At 46.7% G+C, this 16960-nt stretch overlaps 1 protein-coding gene and 1 long non-coding RNA gene across 3 annotated transcripts in view; one reads left to right on the top strand and one right to left on the bottom strand.

Moving 5' to 3' along the window:
• The first annotated feature begins 677 nt into the window (after positions 1 to 677).
• Positions 678 to 7157, top strand: LOC310669361. Its single transcript, XR_014507139.1, has 2 exons — positions 678 to 3722; positions 3832 to 7157. It is a non-coding gene; the product is annotated as an uncharacterized lncRNA (long non-coding RNA).
• Positions 7158 to 8262: 1105 nt separating this feature from the next.
• Positions 8263 to 16960, bottom strand: part of SLC27A4 (solute carrier family 27 member 4) — a 35695-nt gene continuing 26997 nt past the window's right edge. For both annotated transcript variants that reach the window (XM_083423068.1, XM_083423069.1), the window contains exons 11-14: positions 16059 to 16196; positions 15459 to 15623; positions 11006 to 11152; positions 8263 to 8437 (exon numbers count right to left, since the gene is read on the bottom strand). In XM_083423068.1, coding sequence (XP_083279194.1) covers positions 8280 to 8437; positions 11006 to 11152; positions 15459 to 15623; positions 16059 to 16196 — 608 coding nt within the window. In that variant the 3' untranslated portion in view covers positions 8263 to 8279. The remainder of the gene's footprint in view (positions 8438 to 11005; positions 11153 to 15458; positions 15624 to 16058; positions 16197 to 16960) is intronic.

Genomic DNA, 16960 nt, shown 5'->3' with positions numbered 1-16960 from the left:
AGTTTCCCATTGATGTGGAAAGCTTCTCACGTGGAAGGCAATTTAGAGTTGTAAACAGGAGGGGGAAATTTAATTAAAGCGTCTCCATTTCCCTACCACTGAAACAGGAGCAGCTGCAACATCAGATGATTTTACCTCCTTGTCTTGAAGACACCGGCTTAATTCAGATATCTTTCTAAATAATGGTTTGGAACGCAAACCGTGGTTTGCGCTTCCAAAGATATGGTGGGCAATCCATGGTCTAGCTTGCTTGCTTTCGCCATTCATGGCATAGAGTCATGACTGTGGTTTGCCTATATAGACCTGTCAGGGACTAGGCAGAGGAGGAATGGTGGAGACCCCTCTCCAGCCTAACCCTTCCAGGGAAGAAGAAGTTGTTCAGAATTACAACAGGGGTTTGAGGGAGATCATAGCTCAGAGGCAAATGAGGGGGAAAGTGGGGAAATAATGGGAGAGGAGGAAGGGGGACAACAGCTGATGGACACAGTGTCTTTAGAAAGCATTCCAGACCCCTCTTCTCCCAGAACCTAGCGAGCCTTGAAAGTAGTTGAGCAAAGGACTCAAATTTAACATTTGTTTTGACATTTTTTTTGAAGCAATATGTCAAAACAAATGTTAAATTTGGAAAAAATGTTTATTGGAAAGTGAATAAAAATTATTTATAAAAAAAAAAAGGACTCAGAAGCAAAGGGCCCTCAGTGCCACCCGTAGGTCACTTGGAAAAATGCAATTATTCCAAGAGACTATGTTCCAGCCTCTCTCTGTAAATATTGAACAAAAAGCAGGTGGTAAGGACTTTTCCTTGGATGACTTATAAAAAGAGTTAATGAAGTTTTCAACTCATAAAAAGAAAGTCCACAACTCTTCGGTGCCAATAGCGTAGCGCCCCCCCCCCAAAAAAAATTCTGAAGGGGCACAACCAGGTGCCCCCAGCCGCCAGATTCTTCGGGGTTTCCACCCCACCCTGGCAAAGGAAGCAGAGCCTTCCTCACGCTCCCAAGGGCATGGACCTAGAGTACACAAACATAGAGACATAGGAAAACATAGAGATACAACGTGCGGAAAGGTATAGAGTCCAGACAAACAGCAGCAGAATATGCCAAAGCTTTGGCAGGCGCTGACCTGACTCAGGGTACTTTGTTGATATTGCAGTTTGACTCAGGATTGGGTAAAACCACCGGCTCACCTTTTTATTTGGTCCCAGCAGAGCACAGTTGCACACCTCTACTGTTTACACACATACACACAAGCAGCATTCAGAGAACATAGGATGCTGCTTCATTCATGGTCAAGGCTATGTGTTCTCTTATTCCTGGAGGATCTATGTCATTAGCAGCAGCTCTCCAGGGTGCAAGGCAGAAATGCTTCCAGATCCTTTCAACTGGAAGCATCTAGGATCCAATATTCTGCCTAAAAAGTGTGTGCTCTAAACAGCTGCCCCTCTGTAAACAGTCAGTCCATCCACAAGTTCTCCACATGGTCATGTGCACAACTGTGCGCACACATGAAATACTGCTTGTTTGTGGATCAACCTGAAGGGAGCAGCTTAATCAAGGAAGCAGCAAGAAGGCACAGCAGCCTGACTCTGGACTGGGGGTCCTGCAGCCCTCCAGATGTTGCTGGACCCCAACTCTCATCATCATTGGCCATTACTCACTCTGGCTGGGGCTGATGGGAGCTGCCGTTAACTCTTGCACCATTTGTTCCAGAATCGGCTCTACTATGAGGCAATGTATTTAGTTATTTAGACATTTTGGTACTGCCTAATCAACTGTGTTCTTTGGGCAGTTCCAGAAGCAGCCACCTCAGGCATCAGGTTTTGGGTGTCCAATGGTAGGGCCGGCCAAGCCGGATACTAAACTTGCTGTTGTGCCTTCTTTAAAATAGAGAGAGAGAAGTTGATATCAGGTACGGGAATGGGCCCAGTGCTATCTGGATCACAGCATGTATTCTTTCCTCCTGCACCAAAGTACAAGCAACCCTCGCCCAGTCAAACACAATTCACAACCGCTGTTAAATCCAGAGAAAGAGAGAAGCTCCCATTGGGACCAACTGATTGAGGTTCACCAAAGAGCATGGCAGACCCTGTGCCCCATGATAATTAGTAAAAAGACCCATTTTAATTGTCTGTACTCCCGCCACCAAAATGTCTCTAGCTGGAGCCCATTCAGTACCTGGGGCAAGAAGAACCTTCACAGCACTCTTGTGGATGCTTCGTTCCACCATGGTGCATTTTGGCTACTTGCACCATATGATTGCAAAGGAAGCTTCAGTTAACCAGTACGCTAGAGGCATGGGGAGAATATCCTTATGTAGTCCTGTTCTAAGAAACAGAGATGGTAAGCATCAGGAGCCTGCCAGACACAACTCCTATCACCCCTAAGTATTGGCCATGCTGGTTGCAGCAGGAGTTGGGAAGACCAACATCTGGAGAACCGCAAATGTTCTCCATGCCTACTTCAAAAATGTGTATGACCCACTCATGTAAGACATGCCCGGAACTAACTCTGTCTTCAGGAACACAGCCTGGATTTCAATGTCACCAGCACAGAACTCTTGGGTCTTCCTCCCTGCACCAGAGTCATATGCGCTACAATAGCCTTTCCCCCACCCAACACTCTACCACTTCCATCACCATTGGCCATTGGGTCATGCTGGCCGGGGCTGATAGGAACTGGATTCCAAAATGTACAGAGGACACCAGGTTGGGGGAGGCTGCAATAAAGAGGAATGCAAGCATACCTCTCAGGCTGCATCATCTGGTATTTGGGCTACAGTTAAGACACAAGGTTGGCTAGGAAAAGCTTGTTCTTTGCTGCCTTCAATAGTCCACCCGATTGAGCACATTAAAAACACAGCACATTGGGGAGGAGGGGAGGGGAGGGGGAAAGCAACATGTGCATGAAGTTTTCCCAATGAATCATGCACAGTGGTTTTAAAAGAAGCCCCCAACCATCCCATCTCAAAGTGGTGGGAGCTGCTTCTCAAAGTGGAATGAATACAACTGCCTCTTAGCTTGCCCTCTTTGCGGCAGTTACATGTATTGGGCCCAGAGTGGGAAAGTGAGTAAGCAGTAGGTCCCTGGGAAGGTGAAATGCCCATTGTGGGAATCTTGCCCATACTGGGCAACCCCCCCCCCAAAAAAAAACCTCCTAGAGCCACAGGACTCAGTATATAGGTGCTCTTTATTTTGGACCACCACCTAACTGCACTCAGGTGTCTGTGGTCAGTAGTGGGGATGGAGCAGAGCCATCAGGTGTCCTGAGTCTTAAACTATGAAGGGGTGCAGCTTGGGGAGCAAGGGCAGAGCAAGTCCCTGACTGGTGAGGTGGGAGGAGCAGAGTGAAGAGCAAAAGCTCTCAGGTACATGGAAAGTAGTTGCCTCTTCTTCTTCATCTCTGGCAGTCACTCATAGCTGAGTAAGACTGTCTTCCATAAACACGGTCTTAACAATGAGTCCGTAAGTGACTGTGGAGGCCAATTCTGGATCTACACGTCCTTCCACAGTGGGGACATTGGTTCCCAGGCAGGAGCTGATCACGGTGTGGATTTGCCAGGTGTGCCTTCCTCTTTGCACATTTCTCCTTTGCGTTCTGAGTTCGAGAGTCTTCAAAGCCCATGACAACTTTGGTAAAGGCTGTTGTCCAACTGGAGCACTCGCAGCCAAGTGTTTTCCAATTTTTAGTGTTTATACTACATTTTTTTAGATTTGCCTTGAGAAAGTCTTTAAACCTCTTTTGTTGACCACCAGCATTACGCTTTCCATTTTTATGTTCGGAATAGAGTAGTTGCTTTGGAAGACATCCACACAACATGACCAGCCCAACAAAGTTGATGTTGAAGAATCATTGCTTCAACACTGGTGATCTTTGCTTCTTCCAGTACACTGGTATTAGTTCGCCTGTCTTCCCAAGTGACATGTAAAAATTTTCAGAGACACTGTTGATGGAATCTTTCGAGGAGTTGGAGATGGAGTTTATGTGGTCTATGTTTCACGAGCATACAGCAAGGTTGCTAGTACAATATCTTTGTAAACAAGCATTTTGGTTTCCCTGCAACTGTCATGGTCCTCAAACACTCTGCACATCAATCGGGAGAAAGCCGCACTCGCAGAGCTCAGGCGATGCTGGATTTCGGCATCAATGTTAGCCCTTGTGGGAAGGTAACTGCCCAGGTAGGAGAAGTGATTGACATTTTCCAGCGTTACACCATTGAGTTGGATTTGTGGCGCTGCAAAGGGGTTGTTTTGTACTTGTTGGTGCAGCACTTTGGGTTTTTTAATGTTGGGTGATAGGCCAAGCTTTTCGTAAGCTTCTGCGAAGACATTTAGGATGGTTTGGAGGTCATCCTCTGAACATGCGCATACTACGTTGTCATCAGCATACCGAAGCTCTATGACGGAAGTTGTGGTAACCTTACTCTTTGCTCTTCTGCCCTTCTCATCTTGATTTTTTTCCTTTCACCCATGTGAAGACCCTATAAAGGAGGCTAAAACCCTGAAATCTCAGGTCAAGCCCTGACACCAGGGGAGATCCAGAAGGTAGGTCTGTGATTTGCTTCCCAATCCATATCAATACATTAGAGTTTACATACACACACACACACACAGAGAGAGAGAGAGAGAGAGAGAGAGAGAGAGAGAGAGAGAGAGAGGAATCTAGAGGCACAAAAGAGCCCTCAAAGCAACCGCAGCAAAGTCTTCTTCTCATGAGCACAAAGCAAAGAAGGGCAACATCATTACTGGAGCTCCCAAATATCTTCAGCTGGCGTAGTTACACTGCTTTTGAATCACCTAAAGTTCTTCTGACATAGGTGCTCGCTAGTCCAGTAATTCAAGCACTGCCCCTCTATGCTTGATTGTTCCTATTTTGTAGGACCAGCAGACAAGGTTTAGTCTGCCTCAATAACCGCCAGTGCTTCCCAGGCTGTTGCTATTCTTAAGGGGGGAGCCAAACACATGTGGGCAAATTCAGGCAGCAAATTAAAATTTCATTCATGCCCTTGTGCAACAAATCTGCTGTCCGCTCCTAACCCCCTGCCCTAACTTTTGCAATAAGGAAATTGAGGGGGAAATGCACTGAAAAGAAGTGCAGACCAAGCCTATCGGAAAAAGTCACTCTCATTTTTGTGCAGATTTTCTGTAAACAGATCAGAATGAGTGCTGAATGAACAGGTCACCTGGCTGGAAGTGACGCTGGTATCTCAAGAGAAACTGGATTTCTGCCCTTGTGAAAGCAGTCCTGCTGAAATTCATGGACATGACTAACTCAGGTTCATTAATTTCCATCGGACTACTCTGAGTAGAACCCACTTGGATACCACCCTGGGCTGATGGCAGTGGGAACACAAGAAGCTGCCTTATGCAGATTCGGACAATTGGTCCATCTAGTTCAGTATTGGTGACACTGACTGGCAGTGGCCCTCAGGGTTTTTGGACAAGAGTCTCTCCCAGCTCTACCTGGCAATGGCCGGGGTTGCATGCCTTCTGCATGCCTTTGGTTACAGCCCTCCCCTTTCTGATTTACGACTCCCAAGGCAATTACCCTACTCACAAACAACAGAGGTGTTTTTTTCTACCTAAAAAAATTCTGGGCAAGGACTTTGGCATGAAAACTGGCAAATGGCTAGCTGAAGTCCCAAAAGCAGCCTGCAGCAAGAGAGCAAAGGGCCCCTGACTTCCTCTGAGTGGGGTCAGGGGTCCTGTGGCAACGCAGCTCCATCAACATAGCCGAGGGGTGAAGGGAGCCATAGGTGGAAGACACCTGACAGGCCACAGGCTCCCCACCCCCTGCCTTGGAGGTTGCTGAAAGGAAGCTGAGCAGACGCCTTATGCCTTGCAGGATAGCACTAGATCCAAGAACTCCCGGGTTGCTACAAACTCTGAGATTATTCTCCCATCCTTCTACATTTAGGTCATTTTAGACTTACTTCAAAATATGGTAAGCCAGCCCTGCTGAGCGGATCCTTAGATCCCTGCCCCAGAGTCCTGCCTGGATGGCCATAGCTGTCGACCTTCCCTTTTTTTGTGGGAAATTCCCTTATTCCAGCGCCGTTTCCCGCCGCTATTCCGGATTGTTAGATATCCCGTAGACTGTCCCTGGGACAGGTGAGGCTGCTGATCCCTTATTTTCAGATCTGAAAGTTGACAGCTATGCTGGATGGCACCAATGCACACCCTTGTGCAAAGTACTAAGAGACAAGGAGCTGTCTTGTGTGAAGTCAAAGCATTGCTCCATCCAAGTCCAGTGTGGCCTGCAAACTCCTCCACGGTCTCAGGCAGAGATTCTCCCCAGCCCTGCCACAGACTGAAGCAGCAACCGTTGTCTCTATATGCAAAAGCACATGCTCTACAGCTGGGCTCTCCCAAACAGGTGCGCAGTAAACTCACAGCACGTATGCAAACATTGCACATAGCAGAAGAATCGAAGCACTCATCAATTGTTTGGACTGACACTTCCGATAGGTGCTAGTGAGATGAGGCCAGGCTTCCTTTTCCCCAGCAAGGGTCCTGCCATTCAGTTCTATGGCTAAGTAGAGAGACAGAATCATAGCATGAATGGGACCACCTGGCTCACACCCAAACAGCCTTCATCTCAGGCAAGGCTCCACTCTGTGATGCAAGGAATTAAATGGAACCTGTGGTGGCCCTGAGCCTTCTGGACTGCCTTGGGCAGCTGTCACAAGGCCCCCTTGTCCCCATGCATATAAAATGAACAACCCACAAGTGCCATGCACCTGCTCCTCTGCAACAGGGATGCATTCATGGGGTCTTATTTGCACATGCACCCTAGTGCCATCGTGACAGTACACTATGCCATTGTCAGTGGTGGGTTTGAGGAAGCCAAGCAACCAACATGCCCCTGTATCTTTGTTCGTGAAAATCACTTAAGAGCAATTTGAAGCGCAAGCGCGCGCGCACACACACGCCTTTCTGAAAATGCAGGAGGTGGAAAAGCCACCTAGCAAAACTTAAGAAACAGGTGGGATTCACACTGAGACACAACTGCTGGGCAAACAGATGAAGAAACTGACCAAAGGAGAATTTTTGCCTCTGACCCTTTTAAAGCTCCCCCACCCCTATAGGAGAAGTGGAATGAAGACATCTGTGTTCATACATGAGACACAGAATGAGATGCTGTTGGCCAAACTACTGTACAGGGGGGGGAAAGGGGGGGGGATGAAAAGCCAACCAGCTTGCACTGTGGGCAGAATTGCTTGCCGTTAACCCTTTCCTGCTTCTTAAAAAACAAAATGGAACTTGCAATAAATTGCAAAAAAATAATAATATGAAAACCCACTCATCCATTTGTGAAAATAAAACCAAACCAAACACACCACCCATATCCCTGGAATAAGTTGAGTCACTGTGCCCTTCCTGCCCGCTCCGCAAACTTGGGACAGTGCAGTCGCAAGAGAGAGACAATCTCTCCCCATAAAAAGTTATAATCACAACCATGGCAAGGGAGAAGGATCAAAGGTGGACCCCAGAGAAACGAAGCACAATGGCACCACCCAGAGGCGTAATGAAGCAGTGCAGCCCTTGTGGGTCCTATGGGGAAACACAGAAAAGGGGCAAAGGGAGATCAGGGCCTCGTCCGCACTATAGATTTAAAACAGTACCGTTCCACTTTTAACTGTCATTGCTTCCCCTCCCAAGAATCCTGGGAGTTCTAGTTTGCTAAGGGTCCCGAAAGTTGTTAGGAGGCCCACCCCCTCACGGAGCTAAACACCTCAGCACCTTTAGTTCCTAGAATTATTGGGGGGGGGGGCCATGGCTGTTCAAAATGGTGTGGTATTGTTTTAAATGTAGAGCGGTGGATGGGGCCTAGGGAACCGGAGGGCAGAGCCTTTGAAACTGACACACTGACCTAGCATGCTCAACCCAGAGGAACAGGAAACAGCATGGCCACTGTTCCAACCAAGTAGAAAATAAAGCCATAGTGCTTCTATGCTTTGGTATGCATCAACCTGCCCCCCTGTCCCCAGCTGTCCCCCTGCAAACCATATGGCAAGCTTCCCTCACGATGGGAGTTATAGTCCAGAACTCCTGGAGGGCACCAGGTCGGGGGAGGCTGCCATTGGCCATCATCTTCTACAAAAACAGGTCAAATCAAAAACTAAACCAAAAGACAACTTGCTGCGCCTCCCTCCCCCCTCCCCCGCCGCCATTTTGTTAAATCTCTAACCATCACTGGCTTTTCCTTTCCTTTGCAAGCTCCAGTCCCACCACCCTACCCTAGACAGAGGGGCAGAAGTCACGGAGAAGATCAGGGGCTGTTTCACAGCTTCATTTGTCCTGACTGGATTCTCTTGAAGATGTCCTCGTTCAACGGGAGGTAGCGGCACTGCCTGGGCTCAAGGAAATAAAGCTTGTCCTTCACCACATTGGGATCATATCCCTCCTTACGCAGGTCCATTTTCTGGAACTTGAAGGTACCTGAGAGCAGAGAAGATGAAGGGAGGTGGGAAGAAGAAGAAGAAAAAGAAAAAGCGGTTACGGGATGCTGTCCTTGTGTTTTCTCCTCAGTTATTCATTGTAAAGGGAAAGCGAAAAGTACGGTAATGAAATGTATGCCTAGGGGCGCAGGAAGGAAACTGCCTTTTACTGAACCAGCTCAGCATTGTCCACACTGATTCGCAGTGGCTTTCTGGGGCTTCTGGCTGGGATGCAAATGCTCTGCCACTGAGCCAGGATCAGTACACTTGCTGCCATGTTATATGTTCACCAGTTACAGAGCATTTTGGAGGTTCCAAGTCTCAAGGTGGTTAGATCGGTCTCAACTAGGGCCAGGGCCTTTTCAGTACTGGCCCCGACTTGGTGGAATGATCTGTCACAAGAGACCACGGCTCTGCAGGACTTGACATCTTTCCACAGGGCCTGCAAGACAGAGCTGTTCCGCCTGGCCTTTGGTTTGGACTCAGTCTGACCCTTATGTTTCCCTCCCCTTATGGTTTTGAGCCTATGGGCTACTTTTAAAATGAGGCTGCATTTTAAATTGCATTTTAACCTGCATTTTAAATTGTGTTTTTTTTTCCTTTTATGTTTTTATTGTAATTTTACTGGTGTTAGCCACCTTAAGCCCGGCTCTGGATGGAGAGGGGAGGGTATAAATAAAAATTATTATTATTATTATCTGACATTAGGACCAGCCCTGCTGAAACAGCAATCTCTAGGTGTAGAGGTGATGGGTGTAGGTGTGTGGAGAGCAGGTGTGAAGTTTTGAAGGACATTCTGTGCCCCTCCAGATTGGTGCTTTTGCGGGGGGGGGGGGAATACTAGTGTATTATTAGTGGTAGTGTCCACACATCCTTTCCCTTTATTAGTTGTTCTGTGATGCAATAGAGAAAAACTGATTTTGAGGATGGATAAGATATGGTTAGAATGGGAAGCCAAAGATGAAATGGTTAAATCTGCCATGATCCATTGGTGTTATACTTTGAGGGGAAAGTTTATGAAAATGATACACAGGTGGTATCTGATACCAAGTAAGTTGGCAAAGATGTATAAATTTGCACCAAACATCTGTTGGAAATGTTAAGAGGCAGAATGTTCATTTTATCACATGTGGTGAATGGGTAAAGTGGCTAAAGACTTTTGGGAGATGATCTATAATGAGATAAAAAAGATATTTAAGGCAACTCTCCCCATAAGACCAGAAGTCTTTTTATTAGGGATAATGGGAACAGGTGTCCCCCCCCCCCCAAAAAAAACACAGGTAAATCTATTTCTTTATGCAACAACAGCCACGTAAATATTATATACACAAAAATGCCATGAAGAAGCAGTATCTTACTAAAGAAGAATGGCAGTTGAAATGGACAGAATACGTAGAATTGGCTAGTTTGACTTGTAAAATTAGACATAAAAAAGAGACTGACTTTAACGAGGATTGGAACATGTTTATAGAAGAAGAAGAAGAAGAAGAAGAAGAAGAAGAAGAAGAAGAGAAGAGTTTGGATTTGATATCCCGCTTTATCAGTACCCGAAGGAGTCTCAAAGGGGCTAACATTCTCCTTTCCCTTCCTCCCCCACAACAAACACTCTGTGAGGTGAGTGGGGCTGAGAGACTTCAGAGAAGTGTGACTCAGCAGCTGCATGCGGAGGAGCGGGGAAGCGAACCCGGTTACCCAGATTACGCGACTACTGCTCTTAACCACTACACCACACTGGCTCTCCAGTGTGTATAGATTATTTTAAAACAGTGTGTATAGATGATTTTAAAACACAGTGTAAACAAGACGCAAATAGGATTTGACTGAGAACAGCAGTGGAAAGGACAGTGGAGGTTTTCTTTGCAGAAGCAAAGGCATGGAGAAACTATATAATATGCAGCACATGGAGGAAGCCATGGGGTGGGGAAGGTGTCTTGTGGCTGGATCATTCTTGCAGGTTTCCCACAGGCATTTGGGTGGCCACCGTGAGAACAGGATGCTGGACTGCATGGACCTTTGTTCTGACTCAGCAGAATGTTCTTATGTTCTTAAAGTAAAGGTAAAGGGACCCCTGACCATTAGGTCCAGTCGTGGCCGACTCTGGGGTTGCGGTGCTCATCTCGCTTTCCTGGCCGAGGGAGCCGGCATACAGCTTCCGGGTCATGTGACCAGCATGACTAAGCCGCTTCTGGTGAACCAGAGCAGCGCACGGAAATGCCGTTTACCTTCCCACCGGAGCGGTACCTATTTATCTACTTGCACTCCGCGGTGCTTTCAAACTGCTAGGTTCAATTTTCTTCCTTCAAACCATGACCCAGGTTCAGCTGACGCAAGCCATATTGTGGCTTATTTGTTAGAAATCGTATTAAATAAATGCATTTGTGCTGAACTACATTCCAGAAAAGTATTAGCAGCTCACATGTGGAGCAGACAAGAGTCTCCTTTTCTGTAGGTGCCATTTGTTTACAGACTGATTTTACACCCATGTGGCTTCTGAAAAACATTCCAAGAAAACCTCCATGTTTCGCAGTCAGATTAAAGCGTCTTGCGTATCTCTGTCAAGGAGACTCACTTGTCTTGTGCACTTCCAAAAGCAGACGCAGGAAAACAGGTCGGGCATAAGCAGGCAGCGCCTTCTTCATTTCCTCTGCAAAGCTCTCCAAGTCACAGGAATGGTCTGGATCCACAACTGCTGCCATCCCAGCCTTCCCTTCAGTTCCTAGAACACAAAAAACACACTCTGAGGTTTCTAGAGCTATTCTGCTGGGCTTCCCCAGCCACTCTAGGTGGCTTCCAACAGAATATTAAAATACAATAGTCTATTAAACATTAAAAGCTTCCCTAAAGAGGGCTGCCTTCAGATGTCTTCTAAAAATCTGGTAGTTGTTGTTCTCTTTGGCATCTAGTGGAAGGGCATTCCACAGGGCGGGCGCCACCACCGAGAAGGCCCTCTGCCTGGTTCAATGTAGCTTTGCTTCTCGCAGTGAGGGAACCGCCAGAAGGCCCTTGGCACTGGACCTCAGTGTCCTGGCTGAACGATGGGGGTGGAGACGCTCCTTCAGTTTCTACAGCCCTCTCCTCTCCTGTGGTTTCCAGCAACTGGTATTCAGAACCATTGCTGCCTCTGACCGTGGAGGCAAAGCAGAGCCATTGTGGTTAGCTGCCATGGATAGCCCTCTCCTCATCTCTTCTAAAGCTACCAAAGTTGGTGGCATCTCTGCCTCCTGGGGAGCAAGTGCCAGAGTTTAATTTTGTGCTGTGTAAAGAAGTACTTTCTTTTATCCACCCTCAATATTTTGGTGTTCAGCTTCATTGGCTGTTCACGTTGGAAAGCTGTTAGCTGTTATCCTGGGGAAAACTGTTAGAGTTCCACTAGTGGGCAGAGGCACAGCCAAAAGAGGCTGGGGCCACAGCCACACACAGATACACACCTTAATACCAGAGGTGGACTTTGGTAATCTTTGGTAGTATGGCACCCTGAGTGAGGTCAAAAATTTTTGCTCCCTCGGCTCAGCACCCTGTGTGGGGTAACTGCCTGCACCACCCTAAATCCAGCGCAGCTTAAAGCTATTTCGCATGGAAGCAGATACATATATTTAATTCCTGGTACTCTGCTCATGTTTCACCTTCCATTTTATCTAATATGCTTTTTTATTTTATTTTTTACAAAGTTAAAACAAGAAATAAATAAAAAGTTATCCAAAATCCTTTATCTGTCCTGAGTGCGCAAAAGGCAAAAGTAACTCAGTAACCACAGCAGAAGTACTGTATGCAAATAAACTTCTGTCATAACTGAACTGCAAAGCTCTGCCTTATAGTTGACTCCTGAATGCAATGGCATCATGAAAACTGAATGCATACAAAATTCTGCATTGCTGCAAGGAACACAAGTCTACTGAGGAATCACATTCCACGCTGCATTATTCTGCTTGCAGAGGAAGAAGCTGAAATCTCATACTTTGCACAACATTAAATCCCTTTCCCATCCCCATTGCTTATAACTTTAATTTTAAGTAATAAATCAGTTAAAACATGAACTTTAATTTTAAGTAATAAATCAGTTAAAACATGAAGGCACACTCTGAAATCCATGCTTATGCAATAAAGGTAACAATTCAAGTAGAATGTAAAGGTGGTGTGAGAATTTGAGTACCGTATTTTTCGCTCTATAAGACGCACCAGACTACAAGACGCACCTAGTTTTTGGAGGAGGAAAACAAGAAAAAAATATTCTGAATCCCAGAAGCCAGAACAACAAGAGGGATCGCTACGCAGTGAAAGCAGCGATCCCTCTTGCTGTTCTGGCTTCTGGGATAGCTGCGCAGCCTGCATTCGCTCCATAAGATGCGCACACATTTCCCCTTACTTTTTAGGAGGGAAAAAGTGAGTCTTATAGAGCAAAAAATATGGTAGTAATGCATGCCCCCCCCCCCACTTTGCTGGAGTTCTTGTGAGAAGAATCAAGGCGGGCATAGCTCACAACTGGTTCCCTATCTGCCTCAATTCTCCTCACACATACCTTGCTGCCTGCTACCCCATTCTGTCCTGAACAAGGGGAAAAAACTATTTTAATTGTCAATAAAGGTAAAGGTACCCCTGACTGTTAGGTCCAGTCGTGGACGACTCCAGGGTTGCACACTCATCTCACTCTACAGGCCGAGGGAGCCGGCGTTTGTCCGCAGACAGCTTCCAGGTCATGTAGCCAGCATGACTAAGCCGCTTCTGGAGAACCAGAGCAGTGCACGGAAACGCTGTTTGCCTTCCCGCTGGAGTGGTAACTATTTATCAACCTGCACTTTGACGTACTTTCAAACTGCTAGGTGGGCAGGAGCTGGGACCAAACAACGGGAGCTCACCCCGTCGCAGGGATTAGAACCGCCAACCTTCCGATATTGGGCACTAAATAAAAGCAACTCCTTCAAAATGGTTCTTTCCACAACTGTTTGAAGATGACTCTGAACAACTACACCTGCACCATCTAATTAAAGCACTACCGCACCAGTTTAAACAGTCATGGCTTCTCCCAAAGAATCCTGGAAGCTATAGTTTGTTAAGAGACCCTTATTCCCCTTCACGTTGCTACAGTTCCCAGAGCATCCTGGGAAGAGGGATCAATGGTAACAGCACTCTAGAAATTCCACACAGAGGAGAATAGGGGTTGCCTAACAACATTCAGGAGTTCCCAGTGAGGCAAGGAAGAAGGGCTACCCCTATGCTATCCATATAATCAGTTATCAGTTATCAATATATTCATATATGGTCACACATAATCAGGGCTTACAGTATTTTATAATCCATTTTGAATCAAAGGGAAGCTGTGCCTTAGCTAACTGCAAACTGCTTGAAACAGCAAAATTAGGAGCCGACCTTTCCCCTACAAACATCCGTGTACCCTGGACAAGGGGGAGACGTGAATCAGAGATTCTGGTACAAAATCCCCGCAGATACAGGCTAAATTAATCCACAGAACAGGAAGAGCAAAACCACAAAATCTCCAAACTCCCTGTCCTGTCATAACTAGGGGAAAGGTTAGACAGAGCATGACTGCAAGCAACGGAAAGCAGAACTAGAACTCTGTGCTTGACCAGGAGCTGGAAGCATGGCAAGGAGCTTGCTAATTGGCTAATTTCGCTGGCGATATCGTGACTGCCTCATGGTTGTCTCATGATCTATGATTTGCTGTGATCTGTTCAGGTATAAAGACCTCTGGATTTCTGTCAATCGGGGTCCCAGTTTCTTTTGGAAGAGATTCCAAACTGGGTCCTTATTGCCTGGCAATAAACTTCACCTTCTAATTCTCCATTTGCTGAGTCTGCCTGATCCTTATTGACTCCAAGAGGGTACCAGCTTACGTTCGTTGCTTCACTAGGATACTTTTTTGCAGCTATGGGGTTGGGGTGAAGACTAGTCAGGGCTTTTGCCCCGGGTGAAGCTTCCAGAGGGACACCATTGGGCCTCCAAGCCTGTGTGTGTGTGTGTGTGTGTGTGTGTGTGTGTACAAATGCATATTTGGGGATGCCAAGCTAGGTCTTTGACCTGGGTGAAATAAAGTCCAGTTTCACCCCAGCTTTGGGGAAAGCCACAACTCTTTAAAGTGGTATGATACTGCTGTAAATATATGGTGTGGATGTGTCCATAGTGACTATCAGGACCTTTTTAGGCCAGGGACCATAAGGGCTGAACTACAGCACCACCAGCGAAAAGGCTCCATCTCTCATAGCTGCCCATTGTACTGCAAATGGTGATGGGATGTAAAGCCGAAGACTCAGAAGCCGATCTATAAGCCAGAGCAAATGGAGAAGAGGTGATCCCTGAGGTAGTCTGCTCATAGGCTAGGAAGGGCTTTAAAGGTTTGCACCAGCACTTCCAAATAAATTTAAAAGTAGGGACCACAGACCTCTACTTGAGCAAGGACCGCACCGCCATTCCCCCTTTTCCTAAGCCGTGTTGTGCCATCATGCCAAAATATCACAGAATGAAATCTTCTAGTTGACAAGTGACTGCAGGAGTTTGATTCATCCACAAATTATTTTACCACTTGCCAGGGGTAGGCTGAATACATTCCCATGAAATTCACGAGGTTGAAGGCATTCCCTGAAGTATATTGGGCCCAGAACATTTAGCAGAGCGATGGAACTCTTCTGGCTCTCCAGATGTTGTTAGACTACAAATCCCATCATCCTTGACTATTAGCCATGCCGGTCAGAGATGATGAGAGCCCAACAGCACCTGGGAGGGCTGCGTGTTCCTTGTCCCTGGTTTGGAGCTGTAAAGATTATAAACAAAACACCACATTGAATAGCTGTGCCTGGAAACAAACAGGACTGTGATCCTCACAGCCCCAAGACCAGTGTGTGGAGTTTTTACTTGGTGCTATTTTAAACAGTTTGGAGTCAGAAACTCTTGGTGAGCTGCCTCAAACAGTCCAATGAACTACCAGTATATATAGTAATCAACTTTCTGCCCTGCAGGAAAAGAGAAGGGCAACATTGGGGGACAACCCAGAAACTCTTGCCACCTATTACCTGGAACTTCCACCCCGTAGACCACGACATCTGTCATGTTTAGGATGCGACTGAGCATCCCCTCCACCTCCGTCGTGGAGACGTTCTCACCCTTCCAGCGGAAAGTGTCTCCTGTGCGGTCTCGGAAGAACATGTAGCCCAACTCGTCCATGATCAGAACATCACCTAAAGGGAGACATTGCGGGGTGGGGTTTGGGAGAGAGAGAAAGAACTCACAGTAAGATGAAAGTGTGGTCCTTCGCTACCTACGCCTTTATCACTACAGCACCCAGCAGTTATTATTTGGTTGTAAGTCGCTTTGGGTTGCCCTGTGCGACTAGCAAATAAATAATAATAATAATAATAATAATAATAATAATAATAATAATAATATGAAGAAGAAGTTGTTTATATCCTGGCTTTTCCCCAGTCCAGGATGTCAATCAACATTTGATGATCTCCTTCTACCGGTCCACAATAGAAAGTGTCCTTTCATACTGCATCACGATGTGGCACGCTGGTTTGACATTAGGCATTAGGCAGGCAAATGGCCTTGCTACCTGGAAGAAGGCAGCTTTGCACAGAGGCAGCAGGATATATATCGGAGAAGGAGGGCCTCACCTGTGAGATAGGCGCAGTCGCCTTTGGTGAAGACATCACGGGCAACCTTCTTATTGTTGGCCTCATTGTTCAAGTAGCCATCAAAGCGCTGCAAAGGATCGCTCTGGACAATGCGCCCAACCAGCTGGCCTGGCTCTCCTGTGGGCAGAGAAGGACACTTTACATGGCCACCACATAATAGCAATGCAAGAGGAGGCAGAAGAGGGATTTGGCAGAGCAGCAATGTCATGGGAAAGGGCACATGCGTTCTCTGAGTTAAAAGGAGAATTGCTCTCCACCTGGACGTACAGGCCAGGAGCCTCCTGACACTTGGTCTTCTTTTGCTCCACAGTATCTCCCAACTGCACTCCAAAGCATTGGACCCAGATGACAGGGACAAATGATTAAGCTGCAAGTGTAGGCAAAATAAGCTCCCATATCCAACATTTCTTCCATTCTGGATCCCATGGATCCCAGGCAGTCATCCATCCATGCACTGACCAGATCCCAGCTGGTAGTGGCCTCATGAAAAAATAGATTTTCCTTCCATTTATAATAAGGACAACTAAGTGTCTTGTTTCACCTTAAAGATTAACAGAAGTTTTCATGCATTAAGGATTAACATCACTTGGCAAAACTCTCTGAGCACAATATCCCCATCTCATATTTTCCCTGAAGAACTTCTGCCTTCACACAGCTCAGAAAATCCAACTTTTACTTTTTAACTTGATGAACTGCAATTTCCCCAGGTACAGATGACCCATTGCTGTTCAGTGGATTTTGGGGCTGGCTATGCCTTATGCCAGGGGTCAGCAAACTTACCACGCCTCGGGCTGGTGTCTCCAGCGCCAATTGCGTGGTGCACCGGAAGGCGGGGGAGCGCATGCCCATACGCATGCACACACACTATTTCCGACGCACTT

The sequence above is a fragment of the Podarcis tiliguerta genome, assembly GCF_965153285.1.
Source record: "Podarcis tiliguerta genome assembly, chromosome: Z".
In the NCBI taxonomy this organism is placed as follows: domain Eukaryota; kingdom Metazoa; phylum Chordata; class Lepidosauria; order Squamata; family Lacertidae; genus Podarcis; species Podarcis tiliguerta.
This window is presented reverse-complemented; position numbering and strand designations above follow the sequence as displayed.